We start from the raw sequence: 23,068 nt of genomic DNA, 5'->3' as shown, positions 1-23,068 counted from the left end.
AAGCGCCAATCAGCGAAGAATGGGAGGGGCTAAGGCTGACTACAGACACAAATGCCGCCAGCAGAGCGGGAGCACAGCGAACGTGCCGGCGGCGCCAAAGGCAAGCCCATCTGCGCCCGTCCGCGGCCGACCGGGGCAAGGGGCATGCCAATATGCTCAAAACACTACCTACTCCACGGCCAAACTTAAATCGCTCCACTCAAACGCACTTGCTATCGACGAGAGCTGCCTGGCTAACATAGCCACGAACGGGATATTGGCAAAAAGATCCTCTTTTCCCGAACTCAGTGGTCTCACATTCCAGAATAAGACACTGAACATCAAGGCCACAAACAGGGAACAACCCCTAACAGTTATCTATCTAAATACCCGCTCCATGGTCAAACACCAACTTGAAATACATAATCTACTGGCGACCGAAAAACCAGATATCCTATTGTTAACAGAAACCTGGTTAACACAGGACTCCTCCCCTGATATCCTAGCAGCCCTACCCGTCGACTACTACATCCTGCAAGCTAACTGTCATCAGGGTAAAACAGGAGGGGGAGTGGCAGCCATAATACATCAAGACCTACAATTCTCTACACTTACCCCTCTCGACCTACCACAAGTAGATAATCTAGTGATTAAACTAGAATCCGTTTCCGGCCCACTAGTATGTGTCATACTCTACAGACCACCACAGAGCATGCCACAGTTCCCACAGCTTCTGGGTGAACAGATGACACACATCACAACAAACCACTCAAAAATACTAATGATTGGTGATCTTAACTACTGGGCGAACGACCCAGCAGGTGGACCTCACTCAGCGGAACTAACCGATCTACTCACGGGACTAAACCTCCGTCAGTATATCACTGCCGCCACTCACATTAAAGGACATACATTAGACCAGTTATGACCACCAACATGACCATACAAACCCAGATGTCACTCCTTGCATCTGGTCAGATCACTATCTCATAAACTTTTCCATAAACAACCTTACTAATCCTAAAATACCCCTACCGGAACCTGGATACTTTAGGAGTTGGAACACCATCAACAAAGCCCAATTCCTCAAAACCCTGGCCAATACTATTCCCATTAACCACTCCTCTATAGATAAGAGTGATGAAAACCTGTCAGAATGGCTCTTGACAGCCAGCAATTAACATGCCCCACTTAGGAAGTTACAGAGAGCACGCGGTCACGAAGCACAGAAATGGTTTTCTGATGACCTAAAAAAGTTAAAACTTGCTCTGCGCCAAGCGGAAAGGAAATGGAGAAGCAAATACTCACCCGACGACAAAAACGTCTTTCTAATTGCCCTAAGAACTTATAAAAAATTGATTCGGACCACAAAGGCAGAATACTTCTCACTCAAAATCATCACCTCCAAAAATCAATCAAAGGCCATTTTTCCAATAATAAACAATTTATCTAATCCTGACCGAGTGACATTAAAAACCACACCTTCGCGACTCCCTGAATATCTTCTTCATAGTCAAAATCAAAATTATTAAAGCAAGCATCCCCACCTGCACTAAGCCTAATTGTCCAAATAAACCAATAAACACACAAAGGCTAGAACAAATCCCAACGATAACCCAAGAATCCTTTTCAGATCTACTGACCAAAGTTAGATCTGGCTCGCCTAGGGACTGCTGTCCCCCTTGGATCTTGAAAGAAACCTTCACGGCCTATTAAACAAATCACTATCCCAGGGACAAGTACCTGATGCCTTCAAAGAGGCGTTTGTCATCCCCCTCCTCAAGAAGCCGGGAGCAGATCCCGGAATCCTCTCAAACTACCGACCTAGCTCACTGCTTCCCTACATGGCCAAATTACTTGAAGCCCACATAGCCAAAAGCCTTTCCACCTTTCTGGAGCAGTCCGACTACCTAGACCCTCATCAAGCAGGGTTCCGCCCAGCTCACTCCACAGAGTCAGTGGTATTGTCAGTCCTAGATTCTCTGCGAGAGAAAGCGGACGGAGGCTCCCCCCAACCCCTGGTGCTGCTGGACTTATCCGCCGCCTTTGACACGGTCGACCACAACATCTTGGTTGACCATGTCAGGGACGCAGGAATCCAGGGATCAGCCCTTGAATGGATAAAATCCTTTCTCACCAATCGCTATCAAGCGGTCCGCCTGGGAAACTTCACAACACCCAAGATTAAGAACACATGCGGTGTTCCCCTGCGCTCCTCCCTCTCTCCGCATTTATTTAATCTATACCTTCTCCCCTTGATTCAAGCAGTAAAAGAAAGGAAAGCCCAGACCTTCAATTATACAGATGATGTTCAACTGATACTGCCGATCAATGACTCCCCCACCACTGTCCTCGAATTCCAGAGAACAATGCTGCTCATCCGCGACTGGATGAACAGCAATCACCTCAAATTGAATCCAGACAAAACAGAAGTGGTCCCCACAGGAGGCTCATTGAACCCCTGGAGCTCCCACTTCTGGCCTAAAGAACAGAGACAGCCCCCCGTCCCCTTTACATCCGCCAAAACCTTGGGTGTCACAATCAATAAAGACCTCACCATGAAAAACCAAATTGGGTCCGTGATCTCAACATGCTGCTTTCAACTAAGGAAAATAAGAAAAATCAGTAGGTTGCTCACTCAGGAAGCAAAAACACAGGCTGTTCTCGCAATGGTTATATCCCACATCGACTATGCCAACTCTCTCTACCTCAGCATTCTGGCCTACCTCACCCCCCGCCTCCAAATGGTTCAAAACCAGGCGGCTAGACTGATCTTTCAAGAAAACAGGCGTCAACATATCACTCCACTTCTCAAAAGACTACATTGGCTTCCAATACCCCAGAGATGCGCCTTTAAGGTAGGATGCATCATCTTCAAATCTCTGAACTGCAAAAGCCCAAAATTCATCAACAGTCTGATCAACAGATATACTCCTACCCGCAACCTACGATCTGCCCACATGCACCTCCTGAGTACCCCATCCTTCAGGCTAAAACGCTCTGGGGGAACAAGGTTCGCCACCCTATGATCTAAACTCTGGAACTCTCTGCCACTTGAGATCAGATCCTCCACAAATCTCATGAGCTTCCATATACTGCTAAAAACTTGGCTATTTAAACAGGCATATTCGCAACATCTAGCCTAACACCTTCAGAGCAGCGCCAAGAAACCAACTTGGTGTACGTGCGCTAAAAAAATTAAGTTTAACAACATATATCCACAAGGTATGTAAATGTGGAGTTAGGAATAGTAAAATTAAACTTTTCTATATGCACTTACCTTTTAATATTTTGTCACTAAAATTCTGTCTTCAATATTCTTCTATCTCGATATTCTGAGAGTCAATATTCAGTAGTACAAGTCCTTTATAAGACTTAATTCATCATGAAAATACATCTATTCAAGTTAGGCGTAAAGAATACTCAGTACCCTTCGACGTTAATGCAAAATTTAGATTGAGATAATCCTTTGTGCATTGCAGGACTATAAAGATCTGCATTTACCCTACTTGGGGACATTTGTAAGGTTACGATGATGCATCATCCTATATTGCCTTCCTGTAACCTCTGCATGGGCCTGCATGGGTTTCCAAGCCTTGTCCTACAGGGCCGCTCGCTTAAAAAGCATATCCATGTGAGTTCAAGATGAGCTTCCATTGATTAGTGGAGAACAAGGGCATATCACCACCCCCACCTCCACCTTCCCAGTTTATTAAAGCCACAGGATGGGATATTATAAATTAGCATTGATATGAAAACTCAAACAGGAACGAGCAATAAAGTTCAACTGGTCTTTACCTCTACGGGCTCCTTTAAGCCGTTAACAGGTATAACTTGTCCGTCTGTGCTGGTAAGGCTCAAACCACCCACTGCACCACTTATCTCAAAACCATCACTTGAAGAGAATGGATTCATTGTGAAGCTCATCATCTGAAACAGAAAAAAATATATTTCCATTTTCATTAAAAAAATATTTGTAATGAATTGAGTTATTAGCTGTGAATTATGTGAGTCCTCCTCAAGGAAAAAGTCTGCACCTTTCTCTTTACTGGGAACCAAGTACTAGACTCTCGCAGCGTAACAAACAAGACTAGTCCAAAGCTTATTCAGGGGTGGTGATGTGGGTTAGTACCCCCAGCTCGCTAGTAAATCACCACACCCAATAAATCATTGTCCAGTCAGTACATTTTCTAAATAGAAAAGTACACACACATACTACTGAATACTACCCACTTTACACATATCTGCAATGAGGTAGAGGGAAATATCTTTGGTGATACCCTCAACAACACCATCAAACCTTAATCATAAATCACAGCACTCCTACACATATACGTAGACACAATATCTTAGGAAGCGATGATAAAAAATGGCTGGTCAACTGGCTCTTTCAGGGTATCACCACATTAATTAAAGCAAAAACATGTTATGATGAACCAATGCTCACCTTTGAAACCAATAGAAATGGTACCATCTTTCAATTACGTTCACTAAAATGTATACTGTTTCATTGTCAATTACATCCTTGATATATTCAATCAAATGCATGCAGGACTCTTTCCATCACTTTTACTATGCTTCCACTGCACGTTTAGACTAACCAACAGAAGTACCAACACTCCAGAGCTTTTGTTAAAAAGAACAGCTCTAGGAGTGCTTGAAAACATTTAAAATGTCTCTTTAGGGCATAAATGTAACCGCCTGCATATATTAGGATGGCAAATACATACCATTGTGGGCTGCTGGAGCAGCATTTCCACACTGCTGGCAGCCCCAAAACACTTGGTAATTCATTGGTGGTATCCCGGCCCTTCCTGGGGCACAACATGAGACAAATATACACATTTCTGCGTCCACAAAGACAATAATACGCCACTTCTTTGCTCTGATGGGTGAATATTAGATAAGCAGCCTTGCCATTTGTGGAAATGCTTTTTTTCTTGATAATGCAGTTCATGCTGCACATGAACAAGTGCTCTCACCCACTTGGGCACCTGTGTTGTACTTTGCTCCCAGCTAAGGGAGGAGCCCCTGCGGCCCCAGCTGTCGGCATCTTCTTTGTTCCCGCCCACTGGTGTCAGCAAGTGCAGGATCCATTGTGCTTCCTGTCCATGTTGGCTGTGGATGGGAGGCTTGGTGTGAGGTCGCCCAGACACAGGCACAGGGAATGGGTGGAGTACCCTGCAGTCTCTATGATCTCTTTTGTCCCAGTGGGAGGGGTCCTGTGGGACACTTTGAATTGCATCACTTCTCGGGGATGGGGTCCCCAAGGTTGTAGATGATCACAGGCAGGGTTAAACCCACATCCTCATTACAAATTAAACGTTAGTGATCACAACAGCTCCTGTGGGCTTAACCCTCCACAGTGAGAATTTGAGGCCATATTGACACATTTTAGGGATTGTGAATACCTAATTGTGATTCTTTAGAATCAAAATTCCTAATGTATGAAACCATTGAGTTTCATTAAACAATACCTAACGGGGGTAGCATTTGACCTACGTCATGAAAGTTAATGAGGTAGGTGGCAATTTGCAAACCAATAGGAATTACAGGAATAGTGGCCTGCTGGGGTCAGCAGCCCACCATGTCTGTGATTGTTTTTTTAATAAAGCAAACTTTATTTTTAAATACAGCCCGTTTTCAATTAAAGGAAAACAGGATACCCTTAAAAAGAAAAAATGAAATTTTGAAGTTTGATTTTTTAAGAGTAGACAGTGATCCCTTGGCCTGCAGCCTGCTCTTAAAAAATATTTGTTTCAACATTCACAAATGGGAAGGGACCCCTTTCCATTTGTGAATGATTATCACCACCCTTTAGGTGTCAGTAAAAAATGAATGTTTTGCAACTGCTATATGTTCGCACAACATTTATACATACCATTGCGATTTGGTATTAAGAAGGAATGCCCTAAACACACCCCTTCCTAATACCAAAACACTAAACACATATTGCAATTCAATAAAAAGTGCACATTCCTTTCCACCAAACTCAGCAAAACACTGTTAAATGGCTCTCTTGTGTGGGAAGGCACTTGATCCTCCTGCTGACCAGCAGAGTAATTAACCTGGCCCAGTAAGGGGAACAAAGGCCCAAAAACTGATTATGGCTGTGCCAGCAAAAAATGATCATGTTCAAAGTGCCATAAGGAGTACAAAGTGACAGTGGATCTGCACACTGTGTACCTGTTTACCCATAAATTGATACCTGACCAGTATCTCTAGGGCTAAGTATAGCAAAACTGTGCTGTGACACCAATTCCACCCATGAGGTATAATGCAGTGAGCATCCAGCCTTTTCAGTAAAGACTACTGCCCTACAATATGTATGCCCAATCACATTATAAGGCTTCAACCTGCACATATGTGCACATGTTTGTATATATCCAAACCAGAGCCTTTTTCCCAGCTGCTCAACAGAGACCTTATCTTAAATGGTGGACACTGGTGGTTAGCACTCACAGTCCATTTCCACAGAATTTACTGTATACTATGAGTGAAACCCAGTTGGTTAGACTAACTCACAGTAAAAGTCCAAAATCGGGTAGTCAGAAAGTAAAAACCTAGGGGATTAAATGGGTAGAAACCATTTCCTAAAATAATTTAACCATGAGTTTAACTGTTTATGTTGTACATATTTTTCAGATACATGTGAATGAACAAATAAGTGGAAATACTATAGTTTCAATTTACGCCAACTGAAGGGCACCTCCTGATTATAACAGTACTGAGGGTGCTTTCAGGCAGTGGGACGTTCTCTCCATTAGAAGCTTGTTTTTGAAATTCTCTCTACATAGACATCGGAGACCTCTGCCCCTCGGAAGTCCTTCAAGAAAGTTCGGATCTTACCATTCCCTCTGCAGGGTTGTGTGCTGTGATTTCAGAATAGATTTAGAAGTTCTCAGTATAAAAATGCCCTCACCAAAGCAAGGGATCTGGTTACAAAAATGCACACCATAGTTTTGAACATTAATGATTAATAATATGTTCTGTTGGTGCAAAACATGCCCAAAGGACTATTATTGTGGAGGAGACCAACAGAAGCATAACAATATACATAATTTAATGCAGGAAAATAAATGTTTTAGTGATCTGAAATTTATGTGACATGTGAAGGCAGGAAGAGGCAATGAGCACTGGCAAAACCAATAGAGCTGGATTTAATGTATAGAGCGATCTATAAAGAAAGAGGTTGAGAGAGAGGTACTTGAGGCGGAAGGGGTGAATTCAAATGGAGAAGGAGGTTCAGAGAGAGGTATGTGTCTGTGTGTTTGAGATAGAGACAGAGAGAGCGAGAGACAGGAGTTAACATTAGAGTAAAAGGGGTAGGGGTATAGAAATAGTGGTACCCATAAATTGGTAAGATATTCAGAAAGTTAAAGGGAGGGGAACAGAGGTAGAACGTGAGATAGGGGAAGGGCAGAGGTGAGGCTTTGAACTAACAGCAAGTTAAATTGCGAGGTGAGGTAGTGTGAGAGTGCGGTGGGGTAGAAACAGGTGAGGTAATAAGAGATATGTGAGATAGAAAGACAAAACAGACAAATATATGAAGGGAAGTGATAAGGTAGAACAGTGATTCTCAAACTTTTTAGAACCACAACCCACTTTTTTAGAATGACAAAGTTTCAGCAGCAATCTAGCTTTAAAGGTTGAGGTGTGCAATTTTTTAATGTAACTAAAGCATCGGTGGTAGCGTACTGTCATTTACAGACAGCACATTTTCCATCGAAATTGCCACTAAATTTGCACAGACATACAGTTTTCCTGATAACACTATACTGCATACAAAGGATGTGTGGAAATCGGGTTTCATTGAATATTTACAATTTGTATATCACCAAGTACAGTATCTTGATTTGCTTTGGCCCTATTAATATCTTTGTTTCATCACACATCAGAATTTCAAATAAATGTGCTCCATTTTTGCTTTCCTAACTGCTGAATACGTACAGTTCATTTACAGGTATTTACATTGTGTTGTGTGCCACAAAAAATGACATCCTACAGTCTTTCCTTTCCCACTCCCTGTAGACAGCAATATTGTCACATAATTCACTTTACCTTTCTTTCTGCAAAGTGAAAGGAGTTTGTAAACACCAATCCCCATGATAAAAAAATAAGCACCAATTCGTCAGAAGACATAGCCTGACATCTGAGCTCTGTTTTTGAAGCACAGCAACTGTGACAAGATAAAAGCAGAATTTACCAACACATTTATTTAATTCTTCGACTTTCACAACCCACCGAATATCGGCTTGCTATGGCCCACAGTTTGGGAAAGACTGAGGTAGAGAAAGTACTGCGAAAGGATCAGAGAGAGAATGTATTGGAGACACTGACAGCAATAGAGAGATTCAGTAAAGATAGAGATTAGCTGTGTAGGAAGTGAAGTAGACGGAGGAGAGATGCAGGCAAGTCAGATGGAAAAAGAAAAGGGAGGCACAGAGAGAAGAGTGAGGTAGATAACATTAAGGCAGAAAGAGGGCACATAAAATAATAGGGAGAGCTGCAAGCACATGACCGAGAGAAAGAGGGAGATGAAGCCAAATGAGGTATAGTGGGTATATTGAGAGAGAAGCGAAAGTAGACAAAGGTGAAGTAGAGAGAGCTGAAATAGTGAGAGGGGATGAAGGCACATAGAGAAGTAGAGACAGAGATAAAGGGTAAAAGAGAGGGTTATGTAGAAGAAGTGGGGTGAAGAAAGGGGAACAAAATAACACAGAAAGATTATTTTTCAATGTAATTGCCACCATCTCTCTGAAAGTGCAGGCCAGGCATGCACTGTAAGGGCCGGAGATATTCGTTTTTAAAGCAGTGTTGTACAGCAACCAAAGATGGTGCATTGGCAACAGGGAGAAAACAGCTAAGAGCCAGTGTTACCTAAAAATTGCCTACTGCTACTCACTTACCCTGCGCTGTCACACAAACAGGCTGCCTAGACACATGCACAACCTTTGCACCATGGTGCAGATGAGTGCGTGTGATGTCTCGCATAGGATCTGTACTGGAAGCAAATCCTTCCATTACAAAATGTTGCGCTTAGACACATTCTTAAACATTCAACACATTGGATGTGTGTTGTACAGTACAGCATAAATGGAATAGGTTGAATGGCTGCAGAAATAAAACCTTGTCTCCTATTAAGTGACTTCTAGAAATGGGGGTTTCTAGTTGGCAATAGTTTGCACCTTTGTCCAAGCAGGGACCCTTCTTCCTAGTCAGGGTACGGGAGAAACACTTCTAAAATAACCCCTGCTCATCCCCTTGGTAGCTTGGCACGAGCAGACAGGCTTATCTCAGAGGCAGTGTGTAAAGCATGTGCACACACATACAGTAATACAGTGCATACAGTACAAATAGACACCACACCAGTTTAGAAAAATAGGTAATCTTTATCTAAACCACACAAGACCAAAACGACAAACATTTACAATACAGTAATCAAAATATGACTTTTAAAAGGTACAGCCAGTTCTGTCCATAGCTATAGATGCGACACTTTTAACACAAAGTAACCTGGATGCATCAAAATCAAAAACAAGAACAGCCGCAGGGAAGGTAAGGCGTTGGTTCCGTACGTGCAGGGAAGGTGATGCGTCGGTTCCTTACTCCAGGGAAGGTGATGTGTCGGTTCCTTACTGCCATGCAGGGGAGGTGATGCGTCGGTTCTTTACTGAAGGGGAGGTGATGTGTTGGTTTCTTACTGTGCAGGGAGGTGATGCATCGGTTTCTTACTGCGCCCCCGGTGTCCTTGTAGACTTGGTGCCCCGGTACGATGCTTGGGGATCAGAGATGCGTCGGTTGTCGATGTGGCAGCGGCGTTGGTTTTTTCAGCCGCGTTCCATGATGCTGTTCGTTCTTGCAGCTGCACAGTAGGGCCTGCGTCGGAATCGGTGCGGTGATCTCGTACTCTGTAAATCGGTGCACTCGATGCTGCGTGTGGCGATTTCTCCCTTCACAGGCAGGTAATGCGTCGGTTTCTTCAGCGATGAGTTGGAAACAAGTGCGGATGCGTCACGCTTCTCTTAGTTGCATTGCTTATCCAGCTCCTAACAGCAGAAACAACCTCCAGAGGCCCAGAACAGCAGGCACCTCTTGGCAGGTCAGATTTCCCAGCTAGAAAGTTCAGGGGAGCTAGGGGATTACGTTTTTGTGTTCCTGAGACTTCAGAACAGGAGGCAAGCACTACTTCAAGCCCTTAGAGATCTTCCTCAAGCAGGGGACACAGCAGGGGACAAAGTCCTTGTCCTTTCCTTGGCAGAACCAGCCACTGCAGGCCAACCCCAGACAGCACACAGCAAAGGGGCAGTACTTCGCCTTCAGTTTCTCCAGCATATCTCCTTGGCAAAGGTTCTTCTTGAATTCCAGAAGTAATCTAAAAGTCTGGGGTTTGGACCCACTTTTTACAGCACAAAATCCTTTGTTCTCTTGTGGCAGAGAAGCTCTTTGCCCAGCCCCAACCAGTACTGTCCTCTCTGGTGCAGCTTCCTGACAGGAGGTGGAGACAGCATTGCCCAAGGAAGACCAGGCTCATTCTGGTGTGAAAGAAATCTCCTCCCCCTACTCTGAATTCAGCCCAGGTCTATTCAGCCTAGCCCTGACTCACCCTGGAAAGGCAGAACACACCTCACCCCCCCAAGTGGCTGTCTAAACAGAATGTACATCCCCGGCCCCTGTCACTCCAAAGCCAGACAGTCAATACACAAACCTACCAGATGCACACAGGCTAAGCAAGAAAATACCTACTTTCTAAAATTGGTATTTTCAAACACAGAATGTAAAAATCATCCTCACTAAAAGATGCATCTTTATATTCTGAGTTCAGGCATACTAAACTTTTCCTTCCTATCTTGTCTCAATGGGAAGTTATATTGGGAAGTTATATTTATAAGAGGTTATAAATGAAGTCCCATTCTATCCTATGGAACAGACAGCCTTTCAATAGTAAAAAACAAAATTGGCAGTATTTCACTATCAGGACATGCCACACACATCAGGACATGTCCTACCTTTCACATACACTGCACCATGCTCACAGGGGTACCTTGGGCCTACCTGGGGGTTGACTCACATGTAAGAAAAGGGAAGGTTAGGGCCTGGCAAGTGGGTGCACCTGCCAGGTCAACATGGCAGTACCAGACTGCACACAGACACTGCAATGGCAGGCCCGGTGCCCTTTTCCAAGGCTGCGTGGGTTGGTGGTGCAATCAGTGCTGCAAGCCCACTAGCATCATTTTGTTTACAGGCCCTGGGCTCACCCAGTGCACTGTACTAGAGACTTAACAGTAAACCAAATAAGCCAATTATGGAAACACTAATCCATGACAACACTTTACAGAGGGAACCCTTGCACTTTGGCACTGAACAGCAGTGGCAAAGTGCCCAAAGCATCTAGACCAGTGAACACAAAATCGAAGACACAGTAAAAACACAGGAGGCAAAGGCAAAAATACAGAGGAAACCCACGCTAAGGATGCTAGGTCTAACACGTGCCCCATCCAGCTGAAATGTGGGGAGAACTACCCACCCTCTTGGGAGTTCTCTTTACAAAGACAGAACAATCTGGATAGACCATCAGCATTGCCGTGTTCTGTACCAGGGTGATGTTCCCCCGTAAAGTCCATCCCCTGTAGGGAAATGGATCACCTCAACATGTTTGGGTTCACACCCCTCATCTGCATCAACCATCTGAGGGGCCTGTGGTTGGTCTGAACCCTGAAGTGAGTGCCAAATAAGTAGGGCCTCAGCTTCTTCAGCGCCCAGACCACAGCAAAAGCCTCAGGCTCAACAAACTCCACCTCTGTTCCCGGGGAAGTAACCTCCTAATAATGAAGGCTACCAATTGGTCCTCATTTAGTTGCGAGAGCACAGCCCCACACCATGCTCTGAAGCATCTGTCTGCACTATCCTGTGAGAAGTTGGGTGCCTTGAGCATAGGCGCCCGGCACATGGCAGATTTCAGGGCATCAAAAGCTTTCTGACAGGCGTCAGTCCAGTTTACCTTCCTGTTAAGGGGCAACAATAGTGCCATATCCCTTGACTAACCTCTTGTAATACCCGGTGAGGACTAAAAAGGCTCTCACCTCTGTCTGGGTCTTGGAGGATTCCCAAGCCAGAAAGGTATCAATCTTTGACTGTAGGGGCGCCACCTGGCTGCTCCCCACCTAGTGTCCCAAGTACACCACTGATCCCTGCCCGATCTGGCAGTTTCTGGCCTTGATCGTGAGGCCTGCCCTCTGCAGAGCCTTCAACACTTCCCAGAGGTGACACATGTGTTCCTCCTAAGTGGCACTGAACACTGCAATGTCATCCAGGAGGCAACACTGAAATCCTCCAACCCGGCCAAAACCTGTTTGACCAACCTCTGAAAGGTGGAAGACTGCAGGTCCACCAGAGAGGTGACCTCACTCTTGCACTCCACTACCTCAAATGGCCCAGTCCACTTGCCCTGGAGCGCACAAGGCTCCACTGGGGCCATGACCCACACTTTCTGTCCAGGCTGAAACTTGATCAGAGTAGCATTCTGATCATAGAGCCATTTAATCTCTTCCTGGCTGGCTTCCAGATTCCCCTGAGTGAGTTGTCTGAAGCTCTTAGTCTGGTTCCTGAAGGCCAGCATGTAGCTATATACATCCTGGGGAGGTTTACTGGGAGCTTTTTTCCAGCCTTCTTTGACCAGACTAAGAGGTCCTTTTACAGGATGCCCATACAGAAGTTCAGAGGGACTGAACCCTAAGGACTTCTGCGGTACCTCCTTGTAAGCAAACCACAGGCATGGTAAGAGGAGGTCCCACGTACACCTCATGGGTTCACCAAGACCCATAATCATGCCCTTCAGGGTCCGGTTAAATCTCTCAACCAGCCCGTTGCCTTGGGGGTGGTAAGGAGTGGTGAACTTATAGGTAACACTGCACTCCTGCCACAGGGATTTCATATACCTAGATATGAAATTGGTCCCCCAGTGAGACACCACCCCTCTGGGGAATCCCACACGGGAGAAGGTCCCAATCAATGCCTGACCCACCACAGGGGCTGTCACAGTCCGGAGAGGGATGGCTTCGGTGTAAAGGGTGGCATGGTCCACCAAGACCAGGATGAACTTGTTGCTCATGGCTGTCTTTGCTTTGGGTCTAGATGCCCCACAATGTCAATGCCCACCCTCTCAAAGGGTGTGCTTATGATGGGGAGAAGTTGAAGAGGAGCCTTGCACTTCCTCCCACTCTTGCCACTTGCCTGGAAAGTCTGACAAGTCCTACAGTGTGTATCAGAATCCTTGTGCATTCTGGGCCAGTGAAAGAGGGTGACAAGATTTTCAAAGGTCTTGTTCCGCCTCAAATGCCCTGCCAAAGGTACATCATGAGCCAGACCCAGTAGGAAGGCTTTGAAGCGCTGGGGTACCACCAGCACACAGGCTGACCCAGACTCAGCAAACTTAGGCTCACTATACAGGAGACCATTCTCCTACTAAATCCAATGTGACCCAGACTGATCACCTGCTTCCTGGCTTCCAGCCTGGTGCTGCAAACTAACAAGAGAGGGGCGTTCCTGCTGCTCCATGCAGAATTTCTCCCTGGGGGCCCCCTTCCTGCTGCTAATGGGTCAGCTCAGGCAGGTCCCCCAGTTCGGCCACTTGCTCCCCTCTAGGCTCCAGGGCATCCCCCTCAAGGTCTGCCTCCTTTTGGACCATGGGAATTTCGGGCCAGTTTCCCACACCCCCTGCCTCCTCGCTTTTTGGCAAGCACCTCTTGATTGCCCTTTTCGGCTGCCATAGACCGAGTGGTCATGCATGCCCACTCAGGCAGACCCAACATATCCAAATGAGACTTAGGCTCCACCTTTTCCCAAGTGGAACTCTCCGGAGAGTTGCCTAGCAGACAGTAAACAGGCATGGCGGGGCCTCACAACTACTTTCAAGGTACCTGAGACCCCCCACTCAAAGAGAACCTGTGCTACTTTGCACTTTGCAGAAGCACTCTTGAGTTGTCAGCTGCAACTACTGGATAGAGTACATTGGGGACCACCTGCTCTTCAGACACTAGCCGACAACTGACAGCTGTCACATTGGCTCCAGTGTCTCTTAGAGCCTGCACCCTATACCATTTATGGTCACCCACTGCCCGTATTTCTTAGTGCTAGCAGGCAGGTGGGTCCTTGGGACCATCTCCCTGTCTCCTAGTGAGACCAGGGTTAACTTAGCTGGCTCCCACCCCTCCTGGGAGCCTAACTCTTCCCCCAAGGCAACACTAGTCAACCCACAGGGAGGTGCACCTGTGGATGCAGGGGTGGTCTTTTTGGGACACTTAGGATCCCCTATGAAGTGACCCACCTGATCGCAAGCATAACACTTACAGGGACCCTTCTCTGCAGGCTTACCTAAAGAGACCCATGGCTTCTTACCACCGGGGAACTGGGAACCTTTCCCTTGGTTCCCTTGGGAATTACTTTGAGGCCCTTTTTGGAACTCCTTCTGTTTACCCTTGTCCCCCCCACTCTTCTGCTTGGGACCCTGCCCACCTTTGAAGGAGTCTCCCACATGACCTTTGTGAACCCTGGTACTGACTCAGCGGTCCGCCCCCACAGCAAGGTTCTTGGGGTCAGTCAACTTACTGTCAATCAAATGCTGGCGTAGCTCTGGAAAAAAACTACCCAACAAGTGCTCCCATGCAACCAAATCATAAAGCCCCTGAAAATCATTTACCTGGCTACCTTCAACCAACCATCCAGTGCTCAGCAAAAATAGGAAACATACTCCACCCAAGTGTTTGATTCAAGCTTCTTACAGGTTCTACATTTCTGCCTATAAAGTTCTGGGGTTAAGCCATATTGCCTTACTGAGGCTTCCTTCATAGGAGCATAACACATTTGCTTGTCACCTGGTAAGGCTAGCAAGGTATCCCTCCCTTCTGTTAGAAAGCGGCACCATAGCCCCGTTCTCCAGTCCCTCTCAGGGATTTTATGGGACCTCATTGCTACATTATACCCCCTGAACCACTGACCAATGTCATCACTCTTCACATAATCTTTGATTACCTCCTTGGGGATGTACACTCTCCCTTCTCTAGGCACTGATGGCAAGCTGCCACCATTGGAACTGGGCGCCACACTCTTGGCCTTTATGTCCACTTCCTTCAAACCTCTCTCAGGCTCCAAGAGCATCTTCTTTTCCTCCATGACCAATTTCTACCTCTGTAACTCCAATACCTTATCCTCCTTCCCCAGCCTGAACTTTGTAAGCTCCAACTTGTGCACTCTGAGTCTTTCCCTGTTCTCCAGCTCCTCTGGAGAAAGCTCCTTTGAAGACAAACTGCTGCTCCACCTGGAAGGCAACCTCCCTCCAGGCAGACCCAATAAGCCATCCGGCTGCCCATCTAAATTCTCAGCCTCCACCATGGGCTCCTTGTATACTCACTGGCATTTCTTGATTCCAACCAGGCCCTCCGTGCCTTTTTGTATTACTCCTTTCTGGTTCAACACACAGTAAAAACACAGGCGGCAAAGGTAAAAATACAGGGAATACCCATGCAAAGGATGCCAGGTCTAACAGCTCCTACATTAAGAAGGCATTATTTTCTGACACATTGCCTAGTCTGCTAATTTTAGTAGAGCAGGCTTTGCGTCAAAAACTTTAGGTGCTCTCTCCGATCTCTCCAAGTTACACCCATGTAACACCTCCTTGGTGCAAAGTGGCACAAAGCAGCTCAAAGTGCTATTTGTGCTGAACAAAGGGCGCCTTTCCTGTGCAAAATACCCTTCGTGCTAGAAAATATATACCTGCCCAAAACTTTGTGCAGCCTTGCATCACTTTGTGTCACTTTGCATTACTTTGCCCTGACAAAAAATACCTAGTAAAACTGCTCCTGATTTTTTGATAGGCATCCTAAGCTGTCAATGTGAAAAAAGCTGTTTTTTTATTAGCAACTTTATTATGGTAGGAATTCTGAGGGTCTCATTCACCTAGGTCCCCTTGGAAGGTGCATCCCTGGGCAATTACCCATTTTGCCCATGCCTTAAAATGTTTCTGGATCTGCCTGATTCCAAGTGGGTCACTTTTCCACACCTATTTTTTCAGGTGTGGGATAACAAGTCCTGATTTTATCATCCAGTAATTTCACATGGTAGAGATGGATTAGGCTTTTGCTTTAGCAGCAGCTCAGCTTCATTCCCTAGTCTACTTTTCTGACAGGGGGAGCATATATTGCTTTCTCAAAGGGAAATAACACCCTCTCTCCTCCCCTAATCCCCCGCTGCCTTCTCCCCACCCAGAGTTCCCACATAAATTTCCACCTGCTCAGAGAAGTTGGTAAATATATTCTTTCAACCCCACAGAATTGGCAAATCTGTGTGGTCTTACAACCAGAAAAATCGGTCTATTATGGTAATTTCCCATTCCAGAGCTTTAATTTGTAATTGCACAGTACTGGAGGACATTTAGCATCATGTCCCCGGTACTGAACCACACCAAATGAAGGACTTAATCAAAAAGTAGTAATGAATTGAAGAAAACTTTTGAGAGATGCTAGTCTGGATGTTAAAAGGTGGTGTAAGTGACTGTGCATTTCAATTAGAACGCTGTTCTGGGGAACAAATGAAGCAGATGAATCAAAATAGAGGGTGTTCCTCTGTGGCATATTTGCAAATCAATATCTTCCACTTATGACCAATAGTTTAAGTGACATAAAAATAGAAAAAGGGAGGTGTTATTCCTAAAGCGTTGCTGCCTAAGAAGTGTATCTATGAAATCTCCAATAGAGGCCTGGCCTTTGTAACTAAGGAGAGGCCTAAAGCACCTGCAGGAGAATCATGTGCTTGTCATGTGCTTGACAAAGTCATTAATAGTCTTACTACACAAAGAATAACCAAATCAACAGGCAACAAGGTATTTTTTTTTAATTTTTTTTTTTTAAAAGATTTTATTGTGCACAAAAAGGGTTACAAACACGGGCCTACAACCACCAGGGCCGGCCGCTAGTAGTCGAAGTGTTCCAGCATATCAGAAAACAAAGACTGGCCCACAGGGGCTCCGCACTATCACAGTAGATCAGACTGCACATAAGGGAAATCAGAATACACACTTTTAGTATAAAAAACAACAAACAAGAAAAATACAAAAATACAACAAACAAGGCGAAACGACTTATGAAGGGCGGCGAACACCAGCCGGGGGAGTCAACACCCAACCACCCGAGGGCGGTCAATAAAAGAAGACCTGAGATGGAGGGGGGGGGCCACGAGAGAACCAAATCTGTACTCCAAAGTACGAGACACACAAGGAACCCTCAAGGATCAGGGGGACGAGGCAACCCCGGACGTATCCACCAAAGGGGGAGCACAGATAGACCCACGATACGCGTTCCACTGCCCCCAAATTCTACCCCAAGCCCCCGGTTTACCACGAGCCACATACACCGTTTTCTCCCTGAACATGCACCAGTCCATGTTCTCCTTCCAGACGGATACGGTGGGAGGCCGCTGGGAACCCCAAAGCTGTGCAATATTTCTCTTTGCAATCATGTTCCCCAAGGCCACCCACCGAGCCTGAGCCGCATTGCAGTCATTGGGCTCCCATACATTCAGCACACAACGACGCACCTCCGGCAGCAGAGCGACCCCGGTGACTCGTCTCATAATATCATGCACCCGGCGCCAGTATTCCGCCACCTCGCGGCATTCCCATAGGATATGGAGAAAGGTAGCACTGAGCCCGCAGCCACGCTTACAGAGTCCGTCGTCTGAAAACCCCATCGAGACCAGGCGGGGGCCCGTCACATATACACGATGGAGAATCTTAAGCTGGACCAGGCGGAGACGGGCCGGGATGACCACCTCCTTAGGGGATGACAGTGCAGTCTGCCAGTCCTCATCGTCCAGCTCCACCCCATCTCCCGTCCATGCCTCCAAAAGACGCACCAAGAGGTCAGCCCGATTGTTTATCAGTTTTTTGTAAATCAGGGAGATAGTACTGTCGGGGACGTGACCATCGAGTATGCGGTCCCCGAGAGGCGAAGAAGAAGGGACCGTGGTCCCCTCCCCAAAGACCGAAAGCAGGGCGTGCCGAACCTGTGCATAACGGAAGAACTCTCTGTCACTAAGCTCATACTCGCGCTGAAGCGCCGCGAAGGATTTAACCGCACCTTTAACCCACAGGTCCCCCACTCTGCTGATGCCGATCGTATCCCAGCGCTCGAAGCCTTTCGTTGTCCAGAGGCTTCCCAAGCGGTCTGAGTCGAATAGAGGAGTGGCGCACGTTAAACGCTCACTCCAGCCCATCGCTACGTTAGCCGCCTTCCATACACGGACCGCAATCCTGGTAGGGCCCGTAAGGGCCCCACCAGCAGACCGCGAGTAAAGCGCTCTGTTATAGTTACCGCCGGGGAGCAGGAACTTATCCATCTCATATGCCGGGATCGAACCAGGAGCGTACGTAGCATGATTAATGGCAGACAGCTGGGAGGCCCAATAGTACCGTCTAATATCAGGAAGCGCGATGCCCCCGTCATACCAGGAAAGAGTCAGCTTGGCCAAAGCGATACGCGATCGCTCGTCCCAAACCAGTCTCCTCTGCAAACTCTCCACCTCCCTAAAGTAGGCCGCAGGAATGACATCAAAGGAGTTCTGGAGTGCATAAAGGAATCTGGGAAGGGACATCATTTTAAACAGCGCCGCGCGACCAAGCGGAGACAAGGGCAGCTTACACCACCGAGCCGTATCTGCCCTCAAACGCCGGAGTGGAGACAGGAGATTCTGCTCATAGCGGACCGCCGGATCAAACGTACACCCCCAGGTATTTAAAGCCGGACTGAGATATTTGGAGCGAAAGCCGAGGTGGCAAGAGAGGAAGACCACCAGAGATAGGATACACACAAGATTTGGACCAGTTAATTATCAGACCCGAGTTTTTCCCGAAGGAAGGAAGGACATCAAAGAGAACATTGAGCGACTTCCGCGGTGAGGTGAGATACAAGAGAATATCATCCGCGTACAATGAAACCCGATCCTCGAAGCCCGGGGCCCACCGGAGCCCTCTAATCGAGGGCTCCCAACGGAGCCAGGCAGCGAGCGGTTCCAGGGCGAGAGCAAAGAGCAGCGGGGACAACGGGCACCCCTGCCTAGTTCCCCTCCCGAGAGCGAAAGGCCGAGAAACCCGCCCATTGACAACCACCTGAGCCATTGGTCCAGCATAAAGGAGCTTCACCCAGCTAAGGAACCCCTCCCCAAAACCAAACTTCGCCAAGACGGCCCAAAGAAATGGCCATTCAATGGTATCAAAGGCCATCGTGGCGTCTAGGGAAACCAATATGGCCGGTTCAGCGAAGTGCTCAGCCCTAGCGAGGACGCCGTGTAGACGCCGTAAATTGAGAGCGGTATTACGATGTGGGATGAAGCCACATTGATCCGGATGTATCAAGTCACATATAACGCTCAGCAGGCGATTGGCGAGGACCTTAGCAAGGATTTTGGGTTCGGCATTTAGCAGGGAAATAGGCCTATAGGAGGCGCAGCGGTCACGTGGCTTACCCTCCTTGGGAATCACCACTATAGTAGCCAGACGCTGGTCGTCAGGAAGGGAACCCCTCTCGAGCGATTCCTGAAACATATGACGGAGGAAAGGCGCGATTTTATCCGGGCGCAACTTATATAATTCAATCGGCAGACCGTTGGGGCCCATAGCCTTGCCCGAGCGGAGGGAGCGAATCGCAGTAGCTATCTCTTCGACAGACAAAGGGGCATCCATCAGCTCGCGGTCCTCGGCGGATAAGCCGGGCAGGGCAATATCCCGAAGCAGAAGACGAGAGTCGTCCTCATCTCTATCAGACACCGGGGAGTACACTGCACGGAGGTGGTCAGCAAAACACTCAACAATCTCACCAGGCTCAGTCACACACACTCCATCCGACACCCGAAGCTCCGGGACCACACGATTCACTCTCTCCTTCTTGTCCAACCAGGCAATCAGCTTACCCGCCTTGTCTCCGGCGTCATACAACCTACCCTGCTGCTCCCTATACATAGTCTTGGCAGCATCAGTGACGAGAGACTTATATTCAAACTGCTTCAGGCTGAGGGCATGCAGCCCATCCGGGGTGACGCCCACCTCCAAGGCTGTCTCCAGCCCCGATATTTCAGTCTCCAGCGTCACAACCGCCTCTCTCTTAACCCTCTTGGCCTCCACTATCTGGGACAGGGCATGCCCGCGGAGCACTGCTTTGAAAGCTTCCCACAGGGACACCGAGGACAACACCGACCCCTCATTCTCAGAAAAATATTGATCAATCGACTTAATCAGGCTATCACGGATCTTGGGGTCTCGCAGGTACCAAGGGTTAATAGGAGCGATCCGCCCAGCGGACCGCGACCCGGTGTCAAAAAGCAACCACAGTGGAGAATGATCAGAAATACCCCTGGCCAGGTGTTTGACCTCTCGAATCCGAGTAGCCTGGGCCGCGGGCATAAGGAAATAATCCAGTCTGGAGAGACTCCCATGGGCCCCAGAGTGAAAGGTGTACTGACACTGTGTCGGATGCATTAACCTCCAACAGTCCACCAGACCGAAGGTCTCCAGGAGCCCGCCCAGCCACGCCTGGGCAGCAGGGAGGGCCCTGGGCGGATGACGGTCCAGGTCACCCGAGACAACCGAATTAAAGTCCCCACCCATAAGCAAAAGACTGTCAGGAAGCCCAAGCAACATACGACCCAAGTCTGAGAAGGTGGAGTTCTGGAGGCCCGGGGGAACATAGACCGAGATCAAGGAAAGGGACTGCCCCTCCCACCTCCCAGTCAGAGCCACATAGCGCCCTCTATCGTCTGGGACCACCCTGGTGATCTCCAACGGAAGTGAAACTCGCAAGAGAATGCCCACCCCTCTCGAACCAGTGGTGAAACCAGAGTGGGCCACAAGTCGATATCCCCCCCTGTTCATAGCCCGACAAACATTGCCAACCAGATGCGTCTCCTGTAAGAACACCACATCAGGAGTCAGACGACGCAGATATTGCAGCACAACACCCCGTTTGATACGGTCCCCCAATCCATTGACGTTCCAAGACATCAATCTCAACCCGTTCCCCCCCATCCCCTCCAGTAGATCAAGGGCCCCCTAGCAAAGAGCTCAACACCCAAGGATGAACCATAGCCAAGACTTCGCCTTGAAAACAAAAAACACAAATCCAAACAACCCCACCCACCCACCAACCCCCCCCAACTCCAACACCCCCCACCCTGCACCCCTGCGGTCCAAAAAACCACCCCAACTTGCAGTGTGCCTGTCGCCCTACAAACCCCATTCTACGAAAAGACCCCGGAGGAGGGAAGGGACCCGTCCCCGCCCGCTCCCCACACACAACATAGTGAAACAAAATGCACAAAAGAAGTAGAACCCAGCCGAACAGTACAACATGGCAGAGTCCGGGACCATAAGTCACTCCAAAGGAGACCCGCCACCCTCGGTACCGGCAGAGGGCCCAGTCCGGTCACCCCGGTCCGGCAGCGAATCCAGCCAGTCACTCACAGTCAAAAAAGGTAGTCCGATCTTCATGTTCCACTCGGAGCCTTGCAGGATAAAGCATAGAGTACTTGAGACCGAGGTCCCGGAGACGCCGCTTCACCCCCTGGAAGCCCATCCGCTGTTTCTGGACAAGTTGGGTGAAGTCCGGGAAAAAGTTAATGGACGAGTTCTCATGTCGGACCGGGCCGTGGACCCGTGAGGCCTGCAGAATCGCGTCTCGGTCTCTGTAATGGAAAAGTCTCGCAACGATAGGCCTCGGGGGGGGCACCCGGTCGCGGCCGGCCACCTGGGACTCGATGGGCCCGCTCCACAGCGAAAAACTTACTCAGGCCAGCGGGAGCAAGATGTTCGAGGATGAGCTCCTCGACCAGGAGATCAACCGGGCGGTTATCGGAGGTCTCCGGAACGCCTATGACGCGGATGTTATTGCGGCGGGCCCGTCCCTCGAAGTCTTCCAGCCGCCGGGCCATCAGATCATTGGCCGACTTGAGATCGCCGAGAGTGGCCTGCAGGTCCGACACGTCCGTACCAAGGGAGGACGTCCGCACATCCAGCGATTGAACCCTCTCGTTAGTCTTAGAGAGATCCACCCGGATTAGCGTAATGTCAATGGCCACCGTGTCGATTTTACGGGCCAAGGCCTCGTACTGCGTAGCGATGGTCTCTCTGATGCCCTTAATGGCGCCCATGATGTCATGCAGGGACAGATCCGGAGAAACGGACGGGCCACCACTGGTGTCCTCCGGGGGGACAGTGGCCATCCCGGGGGATCCTTTACCCTGAGTGTAGCGGTCCATGTTGTTCGTCTGGACCGGTCCCCCACGTAGGGATGTTTTGGTCTTACGCCTCTCGGGGTCCCCCTTGCCTCCCATGAGAACCTCGATCGCCGAAGGGGACCACCGAGGAAGCGTCGAGGTGGCACAGGCCAGGCAGACGCGTGTCGCACCACAGGCCGCAATATGGCGGAGCGAAGGGACCCCCGTCAATGAGCACACTGGCAGCAGACGAAGCCACCGGCATCAAGCGAAGGCAAAATGAGAGCCCAGTCGCACCAAGCAAGTCCACAGTCCAGCCCCTCAAAGACCAAAAGTGAAACCGAAAGTGATGTGACGGCCACTGGCACAGCCCCGCTGCCGTTGTTGTTCAACTACGCCCCGGCTCCACAGATCACCCTCGCATCGGGCACAGCCGTCGGGTGGGCCTCAAAAGTTCAAACCACCATAACTCCGGATTGCCAGGTCCGATTTGATTTCCGAAAGGCGTTTAGTGTTCAGCCAGCATTCGTCTCCCAGATTCCATCAACCAAGTCAGGATAGAGTCAGGATAAATTCCGAGGAGCAGCGAGGGTCCGGGGAGCCCTGTGCTCACGCGACCATCTTGGATGCGCGCTAGGCTCCTCCCCCCCAACAAGGTATTTTTAACAGTTTTATAGCACCATATTCCTGGGCCATAACATAAGTCAATACACTTGACACAATAAATGAAAAAGTATGCTGCACTTGACTGTGCACTATCACTGCCTTCAGAGAGTCAAGTGTACAAAGCGAATAACTTAATTATTCAGTTGTAAAGGGAACTTATCTTAGG

The 23,068-nt window shown here is 48.3% G+C and overlaps 1 protein-coding gene across 1 annotated transcript in view; it reads right to left on the bottom strand.

Annotated features, from left to right (window-relative positions):
• Window positions 1-23,068, bottom strand: part of LOC146776065 (polycystin-1-like protein 2) — an 865,077-nt gene that overhangs the window by 349,598 nt on the left and 492,411 nt on the right. The window contains exon 21 of the mRNA XM_085637447.1: window positions 3,778-3,909. Coding sequence (XP_085493573.1) covers window positions 3,778-3,909 — 132 coding nt within the window. The remainder of the gene's footprint in view (window positions 1-3,777; window positions 3,910-23,068) is intronic.

Source organism: Triturus cristatus, chromosome 12, assembly GCF_964204655.1.
Source record: "Triturus cristatus chromosome 12, aTriCri1.1, whole genome shotgun sequence".
Taxonomy (NCBI): Eukaryota; Metazoa; Chordata; class Amphibia; order Caudata; family Salamandridae; genus Triturus; species Triturus cristatus.
Note: the sequence above shows the minus strand (reverse complement) of the source record. Positions and strands in the feature narration are given on the sequence as shown.